The sequence below is a fragment of the Poromitra crassiceps genome, assembly GCF_964638095.1.
Source record: "Poromitra crassiceps genome assembly, chromosome: 25".
In the NCBI taxonomy this organism is placed as follows: Eukaryota; Metazoa; Chordata; class Actinopteri; order Beryciformes; family Melamphaidae; genus Poromitra; species Poromitra crassiceps.
This window is the reverse complement of record NC_139649.1, coordinates 20,273,598-20,299,097: the sequence shown is the minus strand read 5'-3', so window position 1 is coordinate 20,299,097 and position 25,500 is coordinate 20,273,598. Positions and strand designations below refer to the sequence as shown.

Below are 25,500 nucleotides of genomic sequence, written 5' to 3'. Positions count from 1 at the left end.
AGATTTCTTCACTTAGGCCTATTTTAAGAAAATTAAAATGTTCAATAGATGAGATGACTTGTTAACATGACAATTGTTTGGGCAAGATTTACTGTCACTTATTTCGCCATATTTTCAAAATGAGTTTGCCACCTAGGCGATCTACCTTGATGGTCCTGTAGCGGACACTGTAACCTGCTAAGCACTTAGCGTAGCTAAGCACAGTCAGCAGAATGGTAACTGTGTCAGGAGAAACGAGACGAGAGACTGGCTTTCATGAGTTTTACCCTGAGGAAGAAGGGAAACTTCCTGCCATAGAAGCCCATTCGGAAGAACTCCGGTTCGATCCTCTGCTGCTCGATGATGTTGTCGTAGTACGCCGCCTCCATTTTCTGTCACAAAATGATACGTATGCAAAGAGCCATGAGGAATCATGATTTGATCACACCTAATTCTTGTTAATGATGATGAATGTGAGTGTGTGCTGGTGATTCTGACATCGTGTTTGTTGCTACACACTTCACACTGCGAGACTTGCTTGTGAGCACATGTGAGCTGGTCGTCGTGGTCGATAATAGACCCTTTTCTCGGGGGCCATTTTGTGTCAAAACAGCAGGGTGAACACAGGTGCAAGCAAAACACTAATGAGGGTTTCCAACTTACACTCATGGAAGTTGGAAACCCTCATTAGTGTTTTGCTTGCACCTGTTTACCCTGCCTTTTTGACACAAAATGGCCCCGTGAAAAGGATCTATAACAGAGGCAAATGAGACAGGGAGCAAGCTCGACTGATAGTAGTTAGTTCAAGCGATTAGTAGTTGATTAGTCGACACCAGCAAAACACCCGCCAATCCAAGTGTGAAGTAGAACAGACGAACAGTAAGATGCTCACACACGCACGCACGCACGCACACACACACACACACACACACACACACACATTCCTTGCTTTGTCGTTTGATGGTGTCAAAATCTCACTCCAGCCAGGTACCCAAAGTGGGCAACCCTGGACTAATAACTTATAACTAATAATTAACAGCTCCCCAGTAGACTTTGGGTGTTTTTTTTGTGTGTGCTTCCTGCGACTAAGCGACTAATGAAAACTTGGTTCGCCTAAAAGACTCTTCTCATGGACTAATGATGAGGGCAGCAGGAGCAGCAGGCTCTAACTCTTGGCTTGTCTTACTCACCCGGATCCAGCTGAGGCTCTGGTAATCATACAAGGTCTCGTACTGGAAAGCCAGCTCCCGACAGAGAGAGATTCCGTATTCCCAACACTGGAAAGTGAAACAGAGATGGGATTCAACGCAGTTTACATTATGAAGTAGCTGAAGGTAACCGCTACCACAACAACAACAACAACAACAACAACAACGACGACGACGACGACTGGGGGATATTAAAACATTTGGGAGAGAGAGAGACCGCATACACAGAGTTTGGATGATATATTGAGCTGCTCTGACTACACTCAATTAGCGGAGAGAATCACTCATGTAAAACAGAGAGGGGAAAGCTTTGGTCCTAAGAGTTTTGCTCGCCTACCGGGCTATATTTATACCATCAAGGTCAGAACCAGAAGCGGCTCTAATATCATACATTCAATATAGCTTCTCAAGCAGATTAAAAGGCTTCTTTTCGCGAAGCTTCTATGTAGCCTGTGCTGTATCTACCTACAGTAAAGACGGCCTGGTGCAAGAACAATATAATACAGTATCTCACGGTATTTTCCTTTAACTCCTAAGGATCAAATCAGGAAAGTCGAACCAGTACCCCGAATACAGCTTTCCATTTGGCATGGATACATTTTTTTCGAACGTTTCTACAGATCCAGAACAGTTACTTGCTGTGGAAGAGCGCTGATAAAGAGACGAGAAGAGGCAACAAAGAGTTAACAGATAGAGGCGGCCATTGTTGTCCTCTCCAAAGCACAGACTAGTCCAAAGGCCATTGTTGTCCTCTCCAAAGCACAGACTAGTCCAAAGGCCATTGGTGTCCTCTCCAAAGCACAGACTAGTCCAAAGGCCATTGGTGTCCTCTCCAAAGCACAGACTAGTCCAAAGGCCATTGGTGTCCTCTCCAAAGCACAGACTAGTCCAAAGGCCATTGGTGTCCTCTCCAAAGCACAGACTAGTCCAAAGGCCATTGGTGTCCTCTCCAAAGCACAGACTAGTCCAAAGGCCATTGGTGTCCTCTCCAAAGCACAGACTAGTCCAAAGGCCATTGGTGTCCTCTCCAAAGCACAGACTAGTCCAAAGGCCATTGTTGTCCTCTCCAAAGCACAGACTAGTCCAAAGGCCATTGTTGTCCTCTCCAAAGCACAGACTAGTCCAAATGCCATTGGTGTCCTCTCCAAAGCACAGACTAGTCCAAAGGCCATTGGTGTCCTCTCCAAAGCACAGACTAGTCCAAAGGCCATTGGTGTCCTCTCCAAAGCACAGACTAGTCCAAAGGCCATTGGTGTCCTCTCCAAAGCACAGACTAGTCCAAAGGCCATTGTTGTCCTCTCCAAAGCACAGACTAGTCCAGAGGCCATTGTTGTCCTCTCCAAAGCACAGACTAGTCCAAAGGCCATTGGTGTCCTCTCCAAAGCACAGACTAGTCCAAAGGCCATTGGTGTCCTCTCCAAAGCACAGACTAGTCCAAAGGCCATTGGTGTCCTCTCCAAAGCACAGACTAGTCCAAAGGCCATTGGTGTCCTCTCCAAAGCACAGACTAGTCCAAAGGCCATTGGTGTCCTCTCCAAAGCACAGACTAGTCCAAAGGCCATTGGTGTCCTCTCCAAAGCACAGACTAGTCCAAAGGCCATTGTTGTCCTCTCCAAAGCACAGACTAGTCCAAAGGCCATTGTTGTCCTCTCCAAAGCACAGACTAGTCCAAAGGCCATTGGTGTCCTCTCCAAAGCACAGACTAGTCCAAAGGCCATTGGTGTCCTCTCCAAAGCACAGACTAGTCCAAAGGCCATTGGTGTCCTCTCCAAAGCACAGACTAGTCCAAAGGCCATTGTTGTCCTCTCCAAAGCACAGACTAGTCCAGAGGCCATTGTTGTCCTCTCCAAAGCACAGACTAGTCCAAAGGCCATTGGTGTCCTCTCCAAAGCACAGACTAGTCGACTAATTGCATTTTGTGAACGAGCAGCAGCCGGAAGAGAGGAGCGATTCAGGGATGAAGCAAATCAGATTTGAGGAGACATCTGATCCTCATTTGGTATTTGTCTGTAGTGGCACGGGCACAGGCTGCACACTTGTAATGATATTACACTGTGTTCTTCAGTGCAGACAGCTCCATCATGATATGATACAGGACAGGTGCCAAAGCTAAGAGAGGGATGATTCTGTTTTCACGAGCCACACGTTGTGCTTTTGCGCTCAACAACACTAGAAAAAGCAGTTTCTTCTGATAATTACAAATGAATCTGTAGGCAGCATTCTGTTCAGGTACATGGTGTTAAAGAGGGGGAAGCTAGAGTGATTTTACTTCTGGGGGCGCGGGGGGGGGGGATCAGCTTGGTTATCTTTATGGGAAAGGACATACATGTGCTTGATGGCATAGTGTAGCATTTGCATGATAAAGAATAGCCTACAAAGATTTTTCTGAAAATTCATACCTTTTTTGTTATTCGCCTTCCTTTTTGCGGTTTAGCTCAACTGCTACAAATAATAAAAGGATACATTCTATTTTTTCGGCCTACCAAAGGATTACGATCTAAAAATGGTAATCTGCTAACTGATCTTGGTCGATAGTCTACGAATGTTTAATAGCTGTATTTCATGAGCCAGATCCAGGTTTAGTCATATGGCTAGTTTAACTCTAGTCTGGGCCCAAAACCTTTTTATGGAATTTTGTCATGAATTGCTGCCATGCGGTTCCATGATTACAAATCAGTCGAAGTCCAATTGATTTGTGAAGTGCTTTTAAAATGTGTCACAGAGTGATCTGAAGAGTAAAGAAGGATACAGATTAAAACGAGAGAGAGAACCAAACAAATCACAAATGACTGAGGACCGGCAAAAGCGAGGTACAGGGAGAGCAAGTCAAAAGAGGGGTCAACCTTTACAAGGTCCCATCTCTCCCCAGCTGTTAATGGGGCAAAATATATAAATATATATTATGATGTCTGAGGCAGCAGGTCTTCTGGGGGACCGAACCTGAACCTGGTGAGACCTGCTACCTGAGGGGAACTAAGGAGACGACAGAGAGACAAGACGAGATGTAGACGTGACAATCAGTCACGCCCCTTTACAAACCCCAATCCCACACCGCCCTTCACTGCGTCACAGTATACTAGGGGTGTCACAATATATCATCCCACGAAATTTCGCGATAGTAAAACGTCACAATATGTATCGTTGAGATGAAATCTCATATCGCGGATTTTTTTTTTTTTTTTTAAATAGACTAAGAAACGTCTTTGTTTGTTGAAGTTCAATGTGTGGGAAGTAGTTCAGTTGAACAAGTCTCTGAAGAGACACATGAGAAGTTATACAGGAGCGAAACCATTCAATTGAGTTTCTGGCAAAACTGTTTACCGGTACTTGACAGGAAAAACTGAAGATGCATAAAAAATAGATTAAGAAAAGTCTTGTTGTTTGAGTTTGAAGAAAAACTGAAGATGCCTAATGAGAATTTATACTGCTGAGAAACCTTTTAGTTCAAAGTAAATCTAAGTGACGGTGTAACTCATTCTATTTCAAGATAAGCCTTATCTCCAATCTCATGTTTTTTCTAGTTGTTATTGTAATAACAATTTCCCACAACAGCATGTTTTGTATTTGTGCATTTCAAATAAAATACTACTTTTCCAGTCATATATTGTCATTATTCAAGTTTAAAAAAATATTGTTAAAATCGTATCGTATCGTTATCGTGAACCCAGTATCGTGATACGTATCGTATCGTGAACTGAGTGTATCGTGACACCCCTACAGTATACCATAATACACAGAGAAATAATAATAAACAAGGTGAAGGTAAGGTAAAGTCCCACTGATTGTCACACAATGTGTGAAATTTGTTCTCCGCATTTGACCCATCCCCTGGGGGAGCGGTGAGCGGCAGCGTGCGCCGCGCTCGGGAATCACATGGTGATTTAACCCCCCCCCAATTCCAACCCTTTGATGCTGAGTGCCAAGCAGGGAGGCAAATGGGGTCCCATTTTTATAGTCTTTGGTATGACTCGGCCGGGGATCGAACTCACAACCTCCCGGTCTCAGGGCGGACACTCAGACCACAAGGCCACTGAGCTGGTAAGATAAACTAAAGAAGGAAAGAAAAAGAAAAATAAGTGAGTGAGAACAGATCAAATAAACAGATAGTAAATAAATAAACCAACAAACACAAATAAATAAAAGTAGATGATGAAAACAGATATGGTTTACACTAAGATGTACAGTATGGGTACAGCGAATGAGACATTTGTAAGGCACAAGATCACATAAAATGATTCATTCATTCATCAGAGAGACAAAGTTAAAGAGAGAGAGAGCGAGAGAGATCCCTGATCATGTTTTTTAGTCTGGTTGTCACTCCAGTTGGACTGGGCACCACCACCTAATGCAATAAATGTCTGAAGTTATAAAACATAATGCTGCTGTATTCTTGTCAAGTGATCCATTTTGTAAAATTCCCTGACTTTCCTGTGTGGAAAACACTTCATATTCCAGCAGGAATATTGCGTGTGCAATATATAGTGTGCATGTTTTACTGTACAGCTGGAATCAAGTGTGTGTGTGTGCGTGTGTGTGTGTGTGCGTGTGTGCGTGTGCGTGTGCGTGTGTGCGTGTGTGTGCGCGTGTGTGTGTGTGTGTGCGCGTGTGTGTGTGTGTGCGCGTCTGTGCGTGTGCGTGTGTGTGTGCGTGCGTGTGTATCTTACTGTATAGCCTCGGCGAAGCCATCAGTGCGGTGTGGGACCACCAGAGTGGGAGTGCTGGGAACCATCCTGTCATCATCATCAAAGAAATGTTGCTGCAACACACACACACACACACACACACACACACACACACAATGAATACTACAGATGCAGATGTTTTTCTTGACATGCTATGAGCTTCTTTTAGGCAAATGATGCAAAATGCACAGAATATCCTCTTTTAAAACCAGTAACATCAACATTAACATTAGAGGTCAACCCATTCATCGGCCGGCCGATTAATTGGGGCTGATTATTGGCGTTTTTAATTAATCGGCATCGGCCGCTGCCTGTGCTCAGAAGGCCAATTTTTTATTATTATTAAAAAATATATTATTGTTATTATTTTTAGCGGGGGGTTCCTATCTGGAGCAAACGAACATGCAAACTCCCACAAAAAGGCTGATTATTACAAATTACCGTACTGTTTGGGATTGCCTGCTGCAGCTGAACAACTATGCCACCCCTCCCCCGCATTGGTGCAGGCAGAGCATGGCAGCGGTAAAACTTCAAAAGGTTCCAATCAGACAAACGACGGTAACACTCACATTCCAGCTGAGCTTTCAAAGATCAATACACATTTACTGTCTGTAACATTATGATTGCGGGTGAACATCCAGTATAAATTGCCACGCATTGTTTTTAAGCCGGGCATGAGATGAGATGGCTTCAGTTTCACTTGAAGTGAATCCCTCTTGCTCTGTCAGTCAAAGGAGCTTCACAAAGGTGGGGGCTTTTGCCCCCCCCCCCCACACCACTCTCTCCCTCTCTCTCTCTTCCCCTCTCCTCCCTCTGTCTCGCAAAACTGAAAACAATTAACCCCTTCCTCCCAACTGCAACATCTCTCTCTCTCTCCATCTATCTCTCCATCTATCTCTCTAGTTTACACCATGAAACTGTTGCGACTGCCAACAGTTCATACAAACGTAAACAAACATACAAAAACATGCATAACCCAATGCATTTTTCTATTTCATTAATAAATCCAAATCTAAAAGGAGGTTACTGGCTAAGATATCTTATATTAGATGTATTTGTTGTATTAGATTTTCAATGTGCATAAATGGACAATGGAATTATAGGCTACACGATTTTTTTTATCCAAATACTTTCATTATTAACAGTATATTTAAATCGTTGTATTTTATATATATATATATATATATTTTTTTAAATAACCGGCATGATATATCGGCCATCGGCCACCCTGCCATCGGCCATTGAAAAACCCATATCGGTCGACCTCTAACATGAACACACTCTCTCACACACGCACACGCACACACACACACACTCTCTCTCTCTCTCTCTTTCTCACACACACACTCTCTCTCTCTCACACACACAGTGACTCTTACCATACTTCCTATCCCAGGGGTTAGCTGAGGTGCTCGTCCTAGTGATGGTCGGCGTATCTGAGAGGACTGCCTCTGGATGGATAAACACACACACACACACACACACACACACACACACACACACACACACACACACACACAATCAGTGTGTGATCACTAGACTGCAAATGTGGTTTGTAGTAGCTGTCCAACTTGTCCTTCCCAAATCCTGCCCAATCATCACGGGGTGAGAAAAAGAGACGTTACGAAAAAGAAAGAAAATGATTGAATTGCTGATCTTTGTGGAGACTGAGCTTCATCCACGGCAAAAAATAGAGATAAGTCACAATATAGATTTAGGATAGTAGAAAAAAAAAGAAAAAAAAAGTGCCAGGTATCTCTAAAAAGCCAGCACAAAGTCAGTCATGCGTGTGTTCATTCTTGCACAAAGCTTCAACAGCTACAACAGTGCTACATTATCATTACATCTACTGAATATCCATCTACTCACTCTACCTGTTTTCTACTATTCTACTTCTCTTCCTGGAACCTCTCTGTGTGTGATAGTAATGGGATCATTCTATCTACTGGAATACTGTAAAGGCACTCCGGCCCTGTCCTTTGCACCTCTTAAATGTGTCTGCTTGTAGCATGTAGGACATGCAGCTTGTGAGTGTGTGTGTGTGTGCGACTGTGCGTACCTGTGTGTGTGGGGGTCCCAGCTCTGCAGCAGGGGGCTGGATGTAGAGGCGTGGGGGTAGGGAGTGGGGGGTTCGACGGGGGTGGGGGAGGCGAGGGGTGAGGGAGGAGGAGGAGGGGGAGGGGACAGAGGAGGAGGCGGGGGCTAGGTGCACGTGCTCTCTGGGGGGGTCGCACTCTGATGTGGCGCTGCTGCCGCCTTCGCCTGCAACACAAGCAACCAACCACATTAGCTGTATTCAGAATGGTGTGTAGTGGGGGGGGAGCCACTTCTAAGAGTGTTTTTATTAAAAAGTAATTCACAGAAGTGGTGGTTTGAAATTTAGTTATCCAATGTTATTACACAGCTTCGATTCTGATTGGTCAATCACGGCATTCTACGCTTGCTATGCAGGCCATTCTGAAAGAGTGGAGGCCCCCGACAGTGATTAGGAAATTATACATTATCCCATACTGCAAGTCATGTTTTTCTTTAGCAGTCTGGACTATAGCTAATTTAACATTTTAGCTATTTTTCTCCTTGCTAAATACATTCTCAATATGAAATGCTACTAATATTGGTCACATCAGAAACAGCTTTATCTCGGTTTGCTCTGGAAGGACAGCGCCCTCTTCCTGTTTTGTGCCATAAAGCAGCAGATTTGCCTCCAAATGTGATCCAGTGGCTGACAAAGTAAAACACAGTGTAGAGTTCAGTAACAGGCTGCTAATCATCTCTCAGATTTTCTTAATTATCTCATTTTGTTTACATTCATGATACTACTCTCTCAAAATGAACGTGATGTTATGTCGTCTGCTTTTCTACAGCGCCAAAATGGCCGCTTACTGCTGTGGGCGGGCTCAGTGGGCCGACGGGCGTCTGAGGAGGGTGCGCACACGTTCTCGTCAGCGTTGGTGGCTTCTGACTCCTCCCCCTCTTCATTCTCCTCCTCCTCCTCTCCTCCCTCTTCGTCCGCCTCTCCGCTGCCCTCGTTACTTTCCTCTCCTCCCATGCCTCCGTCACCAGCGTCTTCATCATCTTCGTCGTCTTCTTCTTCTTCCTTATACTGAGGCAGAATGTGGGAAATTAACTCACAGCAGGGTTCCAACACCTTCAACATCAAATTCAAGACACGGTTCATTACGGTTACAATTTATAATGAGAACTAGCTTTACAGAAGCTCACAGACAATTAAAAAGAGAGGCTTGAATGTGTGAACATTTCTCAACTGTGCTGTGTTACACGTTAACTAAAAAAATATATATCAAAAGAACTCCAATTTCTATTCTTGCCCAAACTATGTAAATTCAAGCACCGTCAAAAACTTTCAAGGCCTTGATTCCCCCCCCCCTCAAATTCACAAATGGCTCATTTCCACCACATATAACAGCACAGTACAGCTCTACTCGATCTGGTCTTACTCGGCTCTACTTGATATAGACTCTGTTTCCATAGCAAGTTTACTCGCCTCCACCCACACCTGGTCGTCATAGCGATCTGCCCTCCACCCATAGCCGATGTAGCCTATAACGTATAACGTTAAAATTAAATCCATACACGGAACTTTTAAACTGATTATGAAATACTGGTGCCTCTAAATGACCTACAGTGTACATGGGCAAATGTGACAATCGGCTAGGTGAATGGATATCACTTTGTTGTTACTCAAACTCGCATGCATGCACTGCGTGGGGGACGGGAGAGGCGCTACGGGAAGAACCCCAGCGGCAGCTCACCAGGCAAGACCGCGGCTTCTCTAAACCCCCGCCTGCGGCCAAGCAGACTTTTTCTCTCTCAAAACAATTGAAAACCACCGTCATGTTAAAGCTGAGCAAGGAGATCGATTTTATTTCACCAGAGCCGAAGGCAGCAACACAAAATAAATAACTTCTGGAAATAACAGAAGAGAAGGTACGCCCCACTAAACTGGTATCCAGCATTGACAGTAGATGCCTACAGTAAACACGATTCTGCCTGACCAATCAGTCGTCTGCAGTGTTTTCACGTCACCGTATGGTACCGGGTCCACAGCCCTGGAACCTCAACAGAGCAGGGACCAAAAGCAGCACGACTCAACCCCGACTCAACCCGGGCTGTCCACGTTTTTGATCGGTGGAATGAGACAAAAAAGCGAGACGAGCTGTGCGGGACCGCGCTGATACCAGCGGTGGAAATGGGCCATAACTTTCAAGGATTTCAAGGACCCGTGGGAACCCCGCATTTGGCAAGTTAGCAGAACAGAGGAGCACCTCCTCTTCCTCCTCGTCGTCGTCGTCCTCTTCCTCCTCGTCTTTCTCCTCCTGGTCTTTGCTGTCACGGCTCTCACTGTCCGTGTCGATCACGATGACGTCCCGCTCTTCCTGATCGCCGGCCTGAGGGGTCATGGGCTCCGAGGGGACCGACTGGGACACGTCTCCTTCCCCGTCCCCCTCGTCTTCAACAGCCAGGACTGGAAAACCCTCCTCTGAGAGTGCCTGCACACGAGAATATTCAGTCATTCTACGCTAACATTTACTTGTGTGTGTTGCTCGTCTTCAAAAATCCATGCTAATGAATCCCTACTTTTTACAAGCTGCAAGTCCCCACCTCAGCAACGCCACCAAACGTTCTATCTGATGAAAGAATCACATCAGAGTTGTATCAACCGATAACTGACCTGGCTGTCGTCAGGTGAGTCTTGTCTTTCTCTCTCCTCTAGCTCTCCTTCCATCCCCTCATCACCCTCCACCTGAAACACACACACAGTATTATACAGCCTAAGTGGTGCAGTACTTCAATAAAGATTACATTCGCATTTTATATCTGAGTCAGACTAAGAATAATAATACTAATATTGCTAGTTCATGATTTTAACATAATAATAATACATCGGATTTACCGTAAATTCCGGACTATAAGCCGCGGCTTTTTCCCCGTTTTTTGGCCCTGCGGCTTATATAACGGTGCGGCTTATCTATGGATTTTTTCAGAAAAAAAGAAAAAAAAAAGAAAATACAAATAAAATCTCTCTTTTTTAGCACTCTTTCTAACTATAAATCCACTTCTGTTTTAATTTCCTCTCTTGCCCTCTTTTCACCACACCGCGGACACTGTGTGCACTGTAAAAATAAACAAAGGTGGTGTTGTGTTATGTTGTTTTGTTGAAATGTTACGGTAATACGGTAAATGGGAGCTTCCTCAAACAGCCATCTCTTTCCCGACAATCCCCTCTGTGCGTGACCCCTTACATATGGTAATTACGGTAAGCAAACGGCCACTCGGTGACCTCCAAAATCGATGGATTTTACAGGTTACACAGCTTCATCAGCACATTTTATGTGCATTGCTTTGCTGCTTGTTTTTTCGATTATTTTTTAGTAAAGCACATTGAATTGCCTTTGTGTATGAAAGACTTGACATCATTGGCGGAAATCAACCGGTTACTCCTACCGGTTCAAAGTTCATCAGCAGCCCGGAATCACAACAAGACGAGCAGTAGAAGCAACTCTCTCTCACTTACCATGGGGAAGGTACGCAGAAATTCACACGACGCAGCTTTCAAGTTGAAAGCTGTCTATCTCGCATTAAAAGAGGGAAATAGAGCCGCAGCGCGTACCCTGTGCATCAATGAGTCAATGGTGAGGCGTTGGAAGGCGCAGCACGAGGAACTGTCTCAGTGCAAGAAGACCAAAAAGTCCTTCAGAGGTCATAAAAGCAGATGGCCCGAACTTGAAGATTCCCTTGAAGATTGGGTGTTGATGCTCATATAACAGATTCCGTGAAAGCAGCCATCAAGACCACAAACTCCATTCCAGCTGTGATTCCTGGGGGCACAACGAAGCATCTGCAGCCACTTGACATCAGTGTCAATCGTGCGTTCAAAGTGGCACTACGCGTTCAGTGGGAGGCGTGGATGACGAGCGGCGATAAATCATTCACCAAAACTGGTCGCATGCGAAAAGCAACTTTCGCTCAAGTTTGCCAGTGGATCCTGACAGCGTGGAGGAGTGTGAAAACATCCACGATCACCAACGGGTTCCGAAAGGCTGGACTGCTGCGTGATGATGACGCCGGCACAGCTGGGCGCCTTCAGAGGCTGTTCGATTCCGACACCGACAGTGACGAAGAGGAGTTCCTTGGTTTTGAGAGTGACAACGAAGGAGAGAGGAGAGTGGTTGACGAAGCCACCCTGAACCTGTTCGTTTCCGACACTGAAGTTGAGGACTTTGCTGGTTTCAGTACGGAGGAAGAAGAGGAAGACGAGGATTAGTGACTTGACTTTGACTCTGACTCTGTTTTTGACGCTGCACCTTCACCTAAAAGATGAAGACAAGGATTACGGTACCTGGTTTGATTGTTGACAGCACCTTATTATATTATTGTTTTCCAGTTAATTTGTTTACTGCACCTTACCTTAACCTTTTGAGAATTGTTTTATTGTTTACAGCACATTATCCTTTTGAGGATTGTTTTATTGTTTACAGCACATTATCCTTTTGAGGATTGTTTTATTGTTTACAGCACATTATCCTTTTGAGGATTGTTTTATTAGGGGTTCAAGCCCTGAAGGGGCTGAAACCCTATTGTTTTTCACCCGGTTTATTATTATTATTATCGTTGTCGTTTTCCATCTGCCCCGACGCAAATTCCCGTGAGTTGGTAAATGGTAGAGACCTGACATTTGGCCCAATGACAGATATTGTTGGCTGGTAGGTGCTCAAAAAAGATTTTTCGAATCGGCCTGAAGGTGGCGCTATAATCGAAGGTTTTACGTTAAAGGCCTTAACTTCCACGCCGTTGGTCCGATTTTCAAACTTTTTTTTTCCAGATGTTCAGGTGAACCTGCTCTACAAGTTTGCCATAAGGACCCTCAATGTCCGCCTGGAAAGTTTTTGAGATATTTGGAAAAGTTTGGAAAACACATTTTTTGCATCTCCTCCTAGACCGTTGGACCGATTTGCACCAGACTCGCCAGGAAGCATCTATGGAGCAAGCTCTACAATCGTGATTGGTGGATTTTTGAAAGCTACTTTAGTTTCGGAGATATTGATCGCTAAAGTTGAGAGGGGCGTGGCCTCACAGCTAAATTGTCATAACTTCATGACCGATTAAGGAATCTTCACGAAACTTGCAGGAGGTCTTCGGAGACCATCCCAGACCATGCGTGTCAAATTTGGTGCAATTCCACCAAAAGGGGGCGCCATAAACGCCAGAAATGGGCGTGGCTTAACATAAAAAAGGCTGTAACTCCACACCTGTTTGTCCAATGATCGCAAAACTTGTCAGATATATCAAGGAGGATGTCCTAGTCAGAATCAGAAGCTTTGTCATCTGCGCAAGGCTTGAACCCCGCCCATCGCCGCTTGCGGCTATATTTATTATTATTATTGTTTTATTTTTTATATTTATTTTGTTGAAATGTTAATAAATGGGAGCTTCTTATAGTAGCCTACCGTAATGCAGATTTTGTTGAAATGTTAATAAATGGGAGCTTCCCCAAACAGCCATCTCTTTCCCGACATTCCTCTCTGTGCACGAACCCTTACATATGGTAATTAAACATCAAAACACCCGCGGCTTATAGTCCGGTGCGGCTTATATATGTAAAAAACAGTCAATTTTGCTGCTGCGGCTTATATACCGGTGCGCCTTATAGTCCGGAATTTACGGTATATAGCGCTTTTCCAAGTGCTCAAAGACGCTTCACAATACAAAACAATATAATACAATAACTTAAGAATAGAGAAGAAAATAAAGAAAAGGTGAGAGAGGAAGGAGTTCATGGGTTGAAAGCAAGGGTGAAAAGGTGGGTTTTGAGGGCGTGTTTGAATGATGACAGAGTGTCATCATTCAACATGATTACTTAATGTTAATAGACCTGTGGAGCGGAACCTGTATGCCTTATTACAGTAGTTAGACTCGGTTACAAACATGTAATACGATACTGTAAGTCACTTATTATTGATATTGGTTGGTTGGTTGATGGGATCCATAGTGTTGTCTCGCTGTGTCTAAGTGTGTGCATACCTGCAGTCTGATCAGTGTTTGTCTTAATCCTGTGTCTAAGTGTGTACATACCTGCAGTGTGATCAGTGTTTGTCTTAATCGTAGTTTCTTGGTAGACGGAGCTGTGTGTGAACTCTCTGGTGCCCCCTCCTCCTCCCTGCCTCGCTTTGGCACTGCTGAAACCACACGCGCACGCACGTGCACACACACACACACACACACACACACACACACACACACACACACACACACACACACACACAACCAATATTTATTTATTCTAAACATGGAGCTGCAACAATATGAGAAAGATTGTAAATATGAGGTGAGGGTCCTACTATAAAATTACTGTCCTCCAACTTTCAGATGCTAAATTCTACTTTGGAATGGGGTTTGGCAATGGACCCCGATTTCTCAGATTTCCATCATTCTTACCAAGGAGGAAATACCTGCTATCATGTCTCCATTTCAAATAATATGTACAAAATCAAAGGATTCTTGGTTTGAGGTTGTCAATGTGATATTTGGTTTGCTGTCAAACACAAACTCAGATGTATCATCACTAAGTTCATGTGTGCCAGCTGTGGAAAAAGCAACCTGCTGCCATGGTTTATTCCATATACAGCAGAGTCTTTATGTGTGCTATGCTTACATAGCTAACAGTAGCTAACTCCCCACTTACTCATATCTCCCAGAGATCCCTTGTGGCCAAACCCCACCCATAATAACGATTATTCCCATATGACCCGAACAGCACAACCTAACCAAACCAAACTCTATGGCTCTGCTCCTGTCAGGCTCCTCCTAGTCTCTCGCCAGACTCAAATATTGCATTGAATCGCTGCGCTCGGCATACTACATAAATTAGTCTGTGCCACTTCACAGCAACTTCTGGGGTTTGAGGGCGCGTCTAGGGGGTTGAAACTGAATGAGCGACAGGTCGTAGCACCAATGAGAGAGCGGTTCGAAAAATGGGCTGGGCCTCCCCTGTCGTCTGATCGCAAAGAGCGTTACTGATTGGGGAAGACTGAATCCACCACTGGCCAATCACTGGCCAAGTGAACGGCTCACTTCTGACCCCAGCTGGCTGAGGGAAAGTGTCCCAGACCCAGAGAGAGATCTGCAGCAGGCAGTAACGTAGTGTATCAGCGGAAGAACTCTCATGGGTCTGGCGTTGAGACTAGGCTCCTCCCATCCTACTCACCTGTTCCAATCAGAGTGGTGGACGTGGACGGTCTCTCTGGCTCCATACTGGGTTCTGCCTCCTGATGGGCTACCTGCTGCTGAGTGGGCTGGACAAAGGCAGTGGCCTGGGAGCTGGTAGGCTGAGTGCTGATCAGTGCTGGAGAGACAAGCACTATATTACACACTGACACACAGGTTATTAATAGATGTAGGTTATTAATAGACATCTCCATTGGTAAAAACATGTATAGCTTTAGGGTTTGACCAAATATGGGATTTTCCATGCATCAGTCTCATCCTCATTTCGTTCGTCGTTCTCCGTTACCCTCTTGGCTGTCGGCCTGCGTGGTCGGCATGACAGTGGCGGTGGGCATCGGCACGGAGACGGTCGCCGGTGTGAGCATGGGCCGAATGCTGGCGCGGGGCGTGGCCTTGTTACCGGGCGAGGGGCTGGGCTTGTTGCCGGGAGACGGCGTGCTCGTGGTGGGGCGGATGTTGGCGGTAGGAGGGTCGGACAGACTGGAGCTGACAGAGAAACGGTTAAAGGCTCAAATTAATCCTGCCACACTGAGATTTCTTTTTGCTTTTAGTCTGTTATTTCTCTTCAGCAAACACTTCTCATCCATTGGTTTCAATGAGGAATGCTATCAAACCATAATTGTATTGGTGCAGTGTAGTATTGCAGTACATTGTATTGGTGCAGTGTAGTATTGCAGCATAGTGTAGTATTAGTGTAGCAGCAGTGTAGTATTGCAGTACTTATCCTTGTCATTTCTATGGGATTTCAATGGAACCTGCATATTACCTTCCTCTGTCTTGGGCAGGATTCTTCAGTGTTATTAGTCTCTGCTCTGCCGACCTGGGCTGATCGCCCACCTACACACAGAGACACACACCCACGTGATTTCCATTTGATTGCATTTCTAATCACTATGAAATTGAGAACCGCAGGGTCATGAGTGAGGAAGTATACTCCCGGGGTCGTAATAGGAAAAGTGAATGGGGTTTTAGAACGTGGATTTCACTTAAATGCATCAAATAAGGTCTGTGGTTAACAAAAGTTGATGGGAACGCGAATTTGGGTTCAGCAGGATCATCTTCACAAACGTGAATAACTGATGACTTTTGAAACGTAAATGCGTTTTTTTTAAGGAGTTTTTTAGAAAACGCTTCAAAAGGCATAAAAGTGATTAACGTCCGGGAAGATGAACCCAAATTCGCCTTCCCATAAACTTGTGTTAACCTTACTTTATGTGAAATCCACATTCTAAAACCCCATAGACTTTTCCCCTGATGAACCAAAATGGCGGCGATTTCTGGTTAAGCCTACAAAAATAGGCCATCCCTGCGGTACTCTATTGTTATGACTATTTTCAAAACAGAGGTTTGTATTTGTTTTGCCATCACAAAGACAAAATAATCCTTCCAGTGATGCAAGTTTAATCAAAATCAGCAGGCAAGGAAAATACTCAAATCTCTTGATGGACAGCAACTCACAAGGGCTACAGGATGTAATACAATTAATATAGCAACGATCTATTTAGAGAAACGACAGAGTATTGTTGAACATTTTAACTGAACACTGGAGCGGTTTTAATTGGTAGGAAATATGAACTAAAGAGTAGTGTGTAATTCCCACAGGATATCCAAGACAATAAAGCAAACTGTGATCAATATGCAGCACTAAGGCCAAGCAGAAGATAAACGGCGCACATTGTACCAACAGATCATTTGTAACTCCTTGCAAGTAAAAAGTTCTGCGAAATCATTGGTTGATATCCTGCATTGGTGGTGCACATTTCAGCTGTCATTTGTGGTAGAGAAAAAAACACAAATATTGTCAAATAATATCAGACAGTGAAACAAAGCAAAAAAACAAAAAAGCTCTGGCGATATTAGGCTTGGAACGATATTGCAATATTTTCTATAGTATTGACCATTTTCATGACGTGATAACATGCCATGAAAATGGTCAAGTTGACAAATCAGTACAAAATATTTGCTATCAGTATCAGCAGCTACAATCCAAAAAAACAAAACCATCATTGGCCTTAAAAACAAAGTGTGAGCAGAAGCATCATGTCCATGTCCATACCTTTGAGGTGCTGTGGTCCTGGCTGTCCTCTCTGGAGTCAGCATGTGTCTGTGTCTCTCTCAGCTCCCTCAGCTCTCTGTCCAGGCGGAGGAGTCGTGCTTCATACTGAGACTTGAGGGCGCTCATCCTCACCTCCTGTTCCTCCTTATGTTGTTTCAGCTCCTCGATCTCATGACTGAGCTTCTCCTTGGCACCTGGAGGTAAAGGTGCAAATTACACTTACCCCCTCCTTAATCTTAACTTACACTTATTAGAAAGTGTCGCTCAGCACATGGTCGCCGACGGAAAAGAAAGCGTCGCTGTTGCATTTATACTTCAGTGAACGGTCGCCTCGGTTCAACGGTCACGTGACACCCGAGCGCTATGAGTGCAGACAGCCAAGAGATGAGAGGGAATGGAATGCACAGTGAAACCACCTCGGAGGCAAGATGTAAGATGTAACGTACTTGGCTGCAGCCGCATATAAACAGCATACAACTCACCTCCTCTCTCTGGGAAATTGGTCACGATGTTCTTTGTGATTTTCACAAAGTCATACATCAAGGACATGCTGATAAAAAAGAGCGGGGACACGTTCATTCATTTCGGCGAAAACCAAAACAAGGAAGTCAAGCGTGTGCCGTCTATAGCCAATCACACTTGCGCGATACTAGGTGACGTAGTCAGCGACACTAGACATTTCACCAGGTAGCAGACACTGCTCACTCGCCGACACTTTGTTGAAAGTGTCGACTCAAGTCCTCATTTCTGTCGGCGACGGTTTCAAAAGTGTCGACAGACAAAGCATAAATTGGGCTTTAGTGTAACCCTGGTGCTTATTTGCACACTTGTACTTGTTTGAGTGTATTTTGTAGTCGGTAATTTTACTCCTAGTGTGTGTGTGTGTGTGTGTGTGTGTGTGTGTGTGTGTGTGTGTGTCTGTGTGTGGGTGTGTGTAACTTACCGTTTAGTTGGTTGATTTTGGTCCTGGCTCCCAGGATGACCTTCTTGGTCTTTTCTTCTTTGTCAGCCGTCTGCTGTTTGAGCTGCTCCTCTCTGCTGCTGCGCTCCGACAACTACAGAACAACAACAACGTTACGTTAACGTTACAACTCATTTATAACCAGTTTCAGTTCGGGAATGTGACGGAAATACCCAGAATACCTTGCGCGGCGGCGGGCGGGGGGGGATCTAGAGAAACATTCATGGGGTGGCATGGAGATTTTAAGGGGTGGCAGAAATATCTTATTTGAACATGTTACAATGATAGATGCATGAGGAACATTTATTGCTACATCAAGGAACATCCAGAAGGTTCCTCATGCTTATCTCTAGGAACACTCTAAGGGTGCTTTCTCACTGGCGCCCAGGTACCGTTCCCGAGCACACTTGTCCCCAAACTGACCCCAGTTTCGGAACATTTGACTAACCGTGACAGGATCCACTTGAAAAGGTGGTCTGGGGAGCGCTGCTTTGGCGCGCCCCGGGCACAGAACACTTGCGAGTGTGAAAGCCAACCATTCTGAACCTCATAGACAACACACGGGCAACGACAAACTCCAGGCACAGTTGATGACGCAGGTGCACTCTGTTCCGTTTCCGAGCGCGGAAGACATGTTAAATGTGAAAGCTGAGCAGCGGAGGAGAGGGGAGGGGGGGGTGTGACCTGTGAGACCTGTAGTGTGAACAATCATGTCTTTGTTTTCTGCCTGAACCACAATCTGCAGCAATGATTACACTGATCGTAACATCGATGAGTACAAGCCTAGTAGGCACGCACAGCACCGCTTCCTTTAATAGGGAAGAAGATTCACCTAGGAGAGCATACTTGCTTCCACATTTAAGTTCATTTATCCTTTATTTATCCCCATGGGGAAAATCATCCTCTACATTTGACCCATCCTCTACTAGGAACCTTCCTAGAACTAGGAGCAGTGGGCAGCCGCAGTGCAGCGCCCGGGGACCAACTCCAGTTCTTTTTGCCATTGCCTTGGTCAGGGGCGCTGACAGGAGTATTAACTCTCCTGTCTCTCCGTTACATCAGAAAGCGTCTGAGGAAGAGCCTGTGTGGCTCCAAACGTCACGCTGGAATAAAATAAACCTTCATACGGGAGCTCCAAAGGTGTGCGGATCCTTTCTTTTTTCACTGTCAGGTATTTTGATCCAGCACCCAACCCAGTGGGTTTCTCTGGATGTGCGTACGAACACGGGGGAGAACATGCAAACTCCACACAGAAAGGACCTGGGACGGACCGGGGGTTCGAACCCAGGACTTTCTTGCTGTGAGGCAACAGTGCTAGTAAGCACTGAGCCACTGTGCCGATGATTCATAGTGTGTAAAATCCAGACCACTGCCATTGCCTGTCAAAAATGAATGGACGTCAATGGGGAAACATCAACCACTGAACAGTCTATAAAAGTCTATTCCTTTTGACTGGAGATTAAGACGAGAATAGTCATAAATTCATGTTTGAAGTACCTGCTGTCTGAGTTTAGCCAGCTCCTCCTGTACTGTTTGGTTTGCATCACTAGCAGTGTTAGCATCGCTAGCCTGGAGAGACTGGGAACTCTGGCTGGCCTGGGTGGCTTGGCTAGCCTGGTTAGCCTCAGCCAGCTGCTCCTGCAGACGCCTGACCTCTGCTTCACGCTCACCCACCGTCTGAACAAAAGAGAGGAGGATGGAGAGAATATGAAGACATGGAGAGGAAGGATGGAATAACAAGCCTATTGTGACAACAGGGTTCCCACACCTCCTTTTGAATAGAAAAGAGGGAGAGGCTTGAACGTGTGAACACTTCCCAACTTCAGCATGTGTTGTAAAGCGCTTTGAGTGGTCAGTAGACTAGAACAGTGGTTCTCAAATGGGGGTCCGCGTCCGTGGCACTTTGCCAGGGGGTCCGCGAAAAGTTTTCAGTTATTTTTTTTTATTTTCATTTTTTATAAAAAAAAAAATGCTATATGTTACTTATTCCTTCTCAAACTACTTCCTACATGGTGCTAGTCTATCAAAATATCTTGGCTGTCATTGATTGTGTTGCATAGTGGTTTTCTGTACTGTTGACAAATTGTGATATTGCAAGTCGCTTTGGACAAAACAAAAGTGTCTGCTAAATGACGTAATGTAAATGTAATGTAATAAAAAAAAATATATATATATATTTTAGCAAAATCTTCATAGTTCAACGAAAATAGTTTATGCTTTAAATCTAAAATGGTTCATAGATTACATTCTAATAACAAACCTATCAAATTAAAAGTCAAGCACGTTACCATGGAAACAATGGGCTACATGCACAACTCCACTACTTCCTGAAATTAGTACAGCTTCTTTATTTCCTGTCATCACTACTGGATGAAGTGATTAATGTCAGGTGTGCTGCAGTCACAACAATGATCAGGCACACCTGATTAATCAGTTCATCCAATAGTGTAGGACAGGAAATAAAGAAGCTGTACTAATTTCAGGAAGTAAAAAAGTTGTGCATGTAGCCTATTAAGCTTAGCCCAAAATCAAGAATCAGAATGAGGGGGTCCCCGGTATATTTTCTATCTTGTAAGGGGTCCTTGGCTGAAAAACATTTGAGAACCTCTGGACTAGAACATTTATATTCTTGCGCTTTCAATGACCTATGTCTATTTTCAAAAACTTTCAAGGCCTTGACCCCCCCCCCCAAATCCACAAACGTCCAAGGATTCCCCGTGGGAACCCTGTAATAAGAACAGAATGAGGGGAAATGGAGATGGGGGGAATTAAAGGATGAAATAAATCGTAAAGGGAGAATAATTGAGTCTAGTTTCCCGACCTTCTGCAGGCTGTCCAGTTGGCCCTGCAGCTCAGTCACCTGTTAGGACGGAAGGATAAATGGACAAGATTCATTTGTTTGTTGATCATTGGTTTTATGATGGCACGTAAACCTCAGAAATCACACCAACATAGTATTTGCATAGAGCAAAGCCACCTCTCACCTTGGTCTCTGATTGGCCGAGAGACGTCTTCAAAGTGTTGACTTCTTGGTTGTGGCTCTGTTGATTGGTTAGTTGGGTCTGCTGCAGCTCTTTCTCTTTCTGCTGAAGGGCTTCTTTGGTCTGCTGGAGCTCCCTTTGGATTTGCTGGATTTGGTTCTGACGGGCCTGGGTCTGAGCCTGGGACGACTTCAACTGGTTCTGCAGCTGCCAATGAGAATGAAGCAGATTAGGCGGGTTCATGTGTGGACCTGCAGTTCCTGGATGCATTTCTTTTGGGTGGCGCCTCAGGGATTCATGCTGCATTCATATGATATTTGGGGCTAACTGACAAAACCACTTGATGGTGCAAAGCAACAACTTGAAGGTGTCTATGCATTACAACTCTTGTGAAACCATCAAGATGCCATGACTGAACATTTCTGTTGGCCTTGGTTGCTCCTGATCAGTTTCTTCACACTGGGAGCACACAGGCTACATTTGCGTTCATGTTTTACAGCAAGCAAAAAAATGTCAAACGAAAAATCATTATGTATTATTATTAAAATGATGATTAAAATTATTTATTTAGTATTTAATACCTGTTGGGTGTGGGTCTTGGCTTGTTGAAGCTCTTTCTGACTCTGGGTGAGCTGGTTCTGATTCTGTTGGTTTTGTGATAAAAAAAAATCTTTATTGGCCTTTTTACATAAAAAAACCAACAACACCACAAACACAGGGAGACAAAACCACAAAAAGCACATACACACACATAGTCAAAAAGATATATTCATGGGGCGTCTGGGGTAGTGTGGATGTAAACGCACTCGCCCACCACCGCGGAGAACCGGGTTCAATTCCCGGCAGCGGTACTTCTGGCTTGGTCAGATGTTCCTACGGGCACAATTGGCCGTGTCTGTGGGTGGGAAGCCAGTGGCGTAATGTGTCCTGGTCACTGCATTAGTGCCTCCTCTGGTCGGTCATGGCGCCTGTTCAGGGGGGAGGGAAACTGGGGGGAATAGCGCAATCCTCCCACACGCCAAGTCCTAGCGGGTGAAACTCCTCGCTGTCAAGTGAAAAGAAGCGGGTGGCGACTGCAGAGGAAGCATGTGCTAGTTTATAACTCCCCCCAGATCGGCAGGAGGAATTGGCCAAGTGGGGGTGGGGGGGGGGTGTTCTTTCTCAAAACAACAACAACAACAACATGTGGTGGTGTTGAGGAAGTGAGGAAGGCTTCCAATGCAAAACAACCACCTTTTTAGCAGCTGTCAAGCCAGCTAGTACAGTGTGGCCTTGTGACAAAATGCCTTGTGGAAATCTTTAGTATTTTAATACCTGTTGGGTGTGGGTCTTGGCTTGTTGAAACTCTTTCTGACTCTGGGTCAGCTGGTTCTGATTCTGTTGGAGTTGAGTCTGGGTCTGGCTCAACTGAGACTGGATCTACAGAACCAACAACACACGGTTCAAACGGCTGACATAATGGAACAAGCGATTCTCGGATTTTCCTCATTACATTTACTATATGCTCTTAAAGAGTCTTCCCTATCCCCATGTGCATAGCCCTGTCCAGACTACAGATAGCCTTGCTGGTAGGTTAGGTTAGCCTGGCTAGGCTAGAGTACCTGTTTTAGCTGATTCTCGTTCTGGGCTAGCTGGTTTTGGACCTCCTTGACTTGTTCCTTGCTCTGCAGGTTTTCCTTTCGGGCCTCCTCCAGATCCTGCTGGGACTTCTGGGCCTAGCAAAACAAATTAAACAATAAGACACTTTTCCACAGTGGAGCTAATTAAGTAGGGCCAAGTAGGTGCCAATCTCAACATAGAAACTTGCAAGGTAATTTGCCAAACAAAAACAAACTAGAACGACCGCACCACGGATATATGCCTCCGCCAACAAGTGAGCAGTCGACATCCATGTCTGTCCAGACTTTGACGTTTGAGCCAAATGTGAAGAAATTCCGTCAAGGTGGTTCCTGAGATATCGCATTAACGAGCTACAGAATGGCGTTCGTGAGATCACAGTGACCTTGAACTTTTACAACCAAAATCGAATCCGTTCATCCTTGACTCCAAGTGGACGTTTGAGCCAAATTTGAATAAATTCCTTCAAGGCGTTCCTGAGATATCACGTTAACGGGCGGTCGTGACTCGTGAGGTCACAGTGGCCTTGAACTTTGGCCGTTGATCAACAAAATCTAATCAGTTCATCCTTGAGACGTTTGAGGAAAATGTTATGAGATTCCGTCCAGGCGTTCCTGAGATATCATGTTAACGAGCATGAAACGAGCGGTCGTGAAGTCACAGTGACCTTGACCTTTGACCACCAAAATCTAATCAGTTCATCCTTGAGTCCAAGTCGACGTTTGAGCCAAATTGGAAGAAATTCCGTCAAGGCGTTTCTCAGATATCGCATTAACAAGCTTGGAAATGGTGTTCGTGAGGTCACAGTGACCTTGAACTTTGACCACCAAAATGTAGTCAGTCCAAGTACAGATCCTGCATTCTGAAAAGCAGAATGTTGGAAAAGCAATGTAACAAATATAATAAAAGCATAATAATCATTGAGAAAATGTACTTGGCAGCTCCAGGGTGAATGTGTGTAGAGTTATAGTTATGTGTAGGTTCAAGCAGCTGCTCACCTCCTCCTGTTTCTTCTGCGCCTCCTCTTTGAGCTTGCTCAGCTCCTCTCTGGCCTTGCTGAGCTCCTCCTGGGCCTGACTGAGCTCCTCCTTGCTTGGCTCTGCCTCACTTCCTGATTTGGCTGCCGTTTCCGCAACCAGCTGGAACATACAAACATACACACAACCACAATCAGATGGAACATACAAACATACACACAACCACAATCAGATGGAACATACAAACATACACACAACCACAATCAGATGGAACATACAAACATACACACAACCACAATCAGATGGAACATACAAACATACACACAACCACAATCAGATGGAACATACAAACATACACACAACCACAATCAGATGGAACATACAAACATACACACAACCACAATCAGATGGAACATACAAACATACACACAACCACAATCAGATGGAACATACAAACATACACACAACCACAATCAGATGGAACATACAAACATACACACAACCACAATCAGATGGAACATAGATGCATACATACAACATACACACAACCACAATCAGATGGAACATAGATGCATACATACAACATACACACAACCACAATCAGATGGAACATACATGCATACATACATACATACAAACATACACACAACCACAATCAGATGGAACATACATGCATACATACAAACATACACACAACCACAATCAGACAGGCCCACAATTAAAACCGGACAAGCTCCAGATGCTGGTTAATTTTCGGATAAAGCGATAAGGGTGCTACCCTGGCCTGTATAGACACAACTAACTGACGAATCAGCCGGTCAGCTAAGAAAACAGCCACCCCACAGTCCCACCTTGTCATGCTGGGCTTTGAGCTCCTCAAACTGGGTCTTGTAGCGCCGTCCGATCTTCTTGAGCTGGATGATGTACTTGTTCTTCTCCACGAGCTCATTGGTTTTTGCCTCCAGGTCTTTCTTCATGGTGTCTCTCTCTGAGGTGAGTCGGCTCACAGAGTCTCTGAGGGCTTGCAGCTGAGACTGGGCCAAGTTACTGCTAGCACTGGATCTGATCCAACACATGATAATAACAATCAATTTAAAAAAGATTTTTTTATGAATGCACCAATCAATAACACACTGATCATAATCCGCTGACAGACGACCTAAATCGATCATTTCAACTGTGCGATCACATACTACGTCAACATTGGGACCCAAAATCAGAAATTGGGACAGATTATTTTATTTCTCAAATTATTTCTGGCATCAGTCTGGGCAGATTTACTATGGAAATTGGTCCTAAAGAGCAGAAAATATGACTGTTCTTATTATTCCATTATTACCATCAGTCTCTGGGCTCAGTCTGGCCTTCCTGGTTGGTACGGCCATCAGCCTTATTTATTTTAATAGTATTATACTTTTGGCTGATAGGTGAGTTATGCTTATTGTAACATTCTATTTACTGTTGTACAAAAATTGTAATGGGGGGGGGTGTTACAGCCTCTGTCAAAGCCAGGCCTTGGTTTGTGTGTGGCTCTATTTCTGTTTCTTTTCCTGCCTCGCTATAGACCAGAACAGCACATCCGGGTAATTTGCAAAACTTGAAGGCCGCGCCCCTTTTTAGGGGATAACACAAGCCACTCGCGTTGACTTCAATGTAAAATAGCAGTACCCAAAACATCTATAGAAAAATAACAGAATTCATTTCCTTTATAAATGACCCAAAGACACCATGACATGACAATATATTTCAACTCGGCCGGCCATAGAATGCGCAAGATACATCGACATGAGGTA

At 44.6% G+C, this 25,500-nt stretch overlaps 1 protein-coding gene across 1 annotated transcript in view; it reads right to left on the bottom strand.

The window, feature by feature from the left end:
- Positions 1 to 4,087: 4,087 nt before the first annotated feature.
- Positions 4,088 to 25,500, bottom strand: part of LOC310798143 (nucleoprotein TPR-like) — a gene marked incomplete at both ends in the record, with an annotated part of 70,441 nt that continues 49,028 nt past the window's right edge. The window contains 21 exons of the mRNA XM_083660626.1: positions 4,088 to 4,160; positions 5,852 to 5,943; positions 7,249 to 7,320; positions 7,929 to 8,131; positions 8,753 to 8,972; positions 10,156 to 10,380; positions 10,563 to 10,634; positions 13,964 to 14,067; positions 15,096 to 15,260; positions 15,402 to 15,601; positions 15,882 to 15,952; positions 17,172 to 17,365; positions 18,115 to 18,226; positions 19,630 to 19,809; positions 20,954 to 20,992; positions 21,117 to 21,320; positions 21,695 to 21,757; positions 22,428 to 22,532; positions 22,715 to 22,828; positions 23,729 to 23,869; positions 24,559 to 24,769. Coding sequence (XP_083516752.1) covers positions 4,088 to 4,160; positions 5,852 to 5,943; positions 7,249 to 7,320; positions 7,929 to 8,131; positions 8,753 to 8,972; positions 10,156 to 10,380; positions 10,563 to 10,634; positions 13,964 to 14,067; positions 15,096 to 15,260; positions 15,402 to 15,601; positions 15,882 to 15,952; positions 17,172 to 17,365; positions 18,115 to 18,226; positions 19,630 to 19,809; positions 20,954 to 20,992; positions 21,117 to 21,320; positions 21,695 to 21,757; positions 22,428 to 22,532; positions 22,715 to 22,828; positions 23,729 to 23,869; positions 24,559 to 24,769 — 2,860 coding nt within the window. The remainder of the gene's footprint in view (positions 4,161 to 5,851; positions 5,944 to 7,248; positions 7,321 to 7,928; positions 8,132 to 8,752; positions 8,973 to 10,155; positions 10,381 to 10,562; positions 10,635 to 13,963; positions 14,068 to 15,095; positions 15,261 to 15,401; positions 15,602 to 15,881; positions 15,953 to 17,171; positions 17,366 to 18,114; positions 18,227 to 19,629; positions 19,810 to 20,953; positions 20,993 to 21,116; positions 21,321 to 21,694; positions 21,758 to 22,427; positions 22,533 to 22,714; positions 22,829 to 23,728; positions 23,870 to 24,558; positions 24,770 to 25,500) is intronic.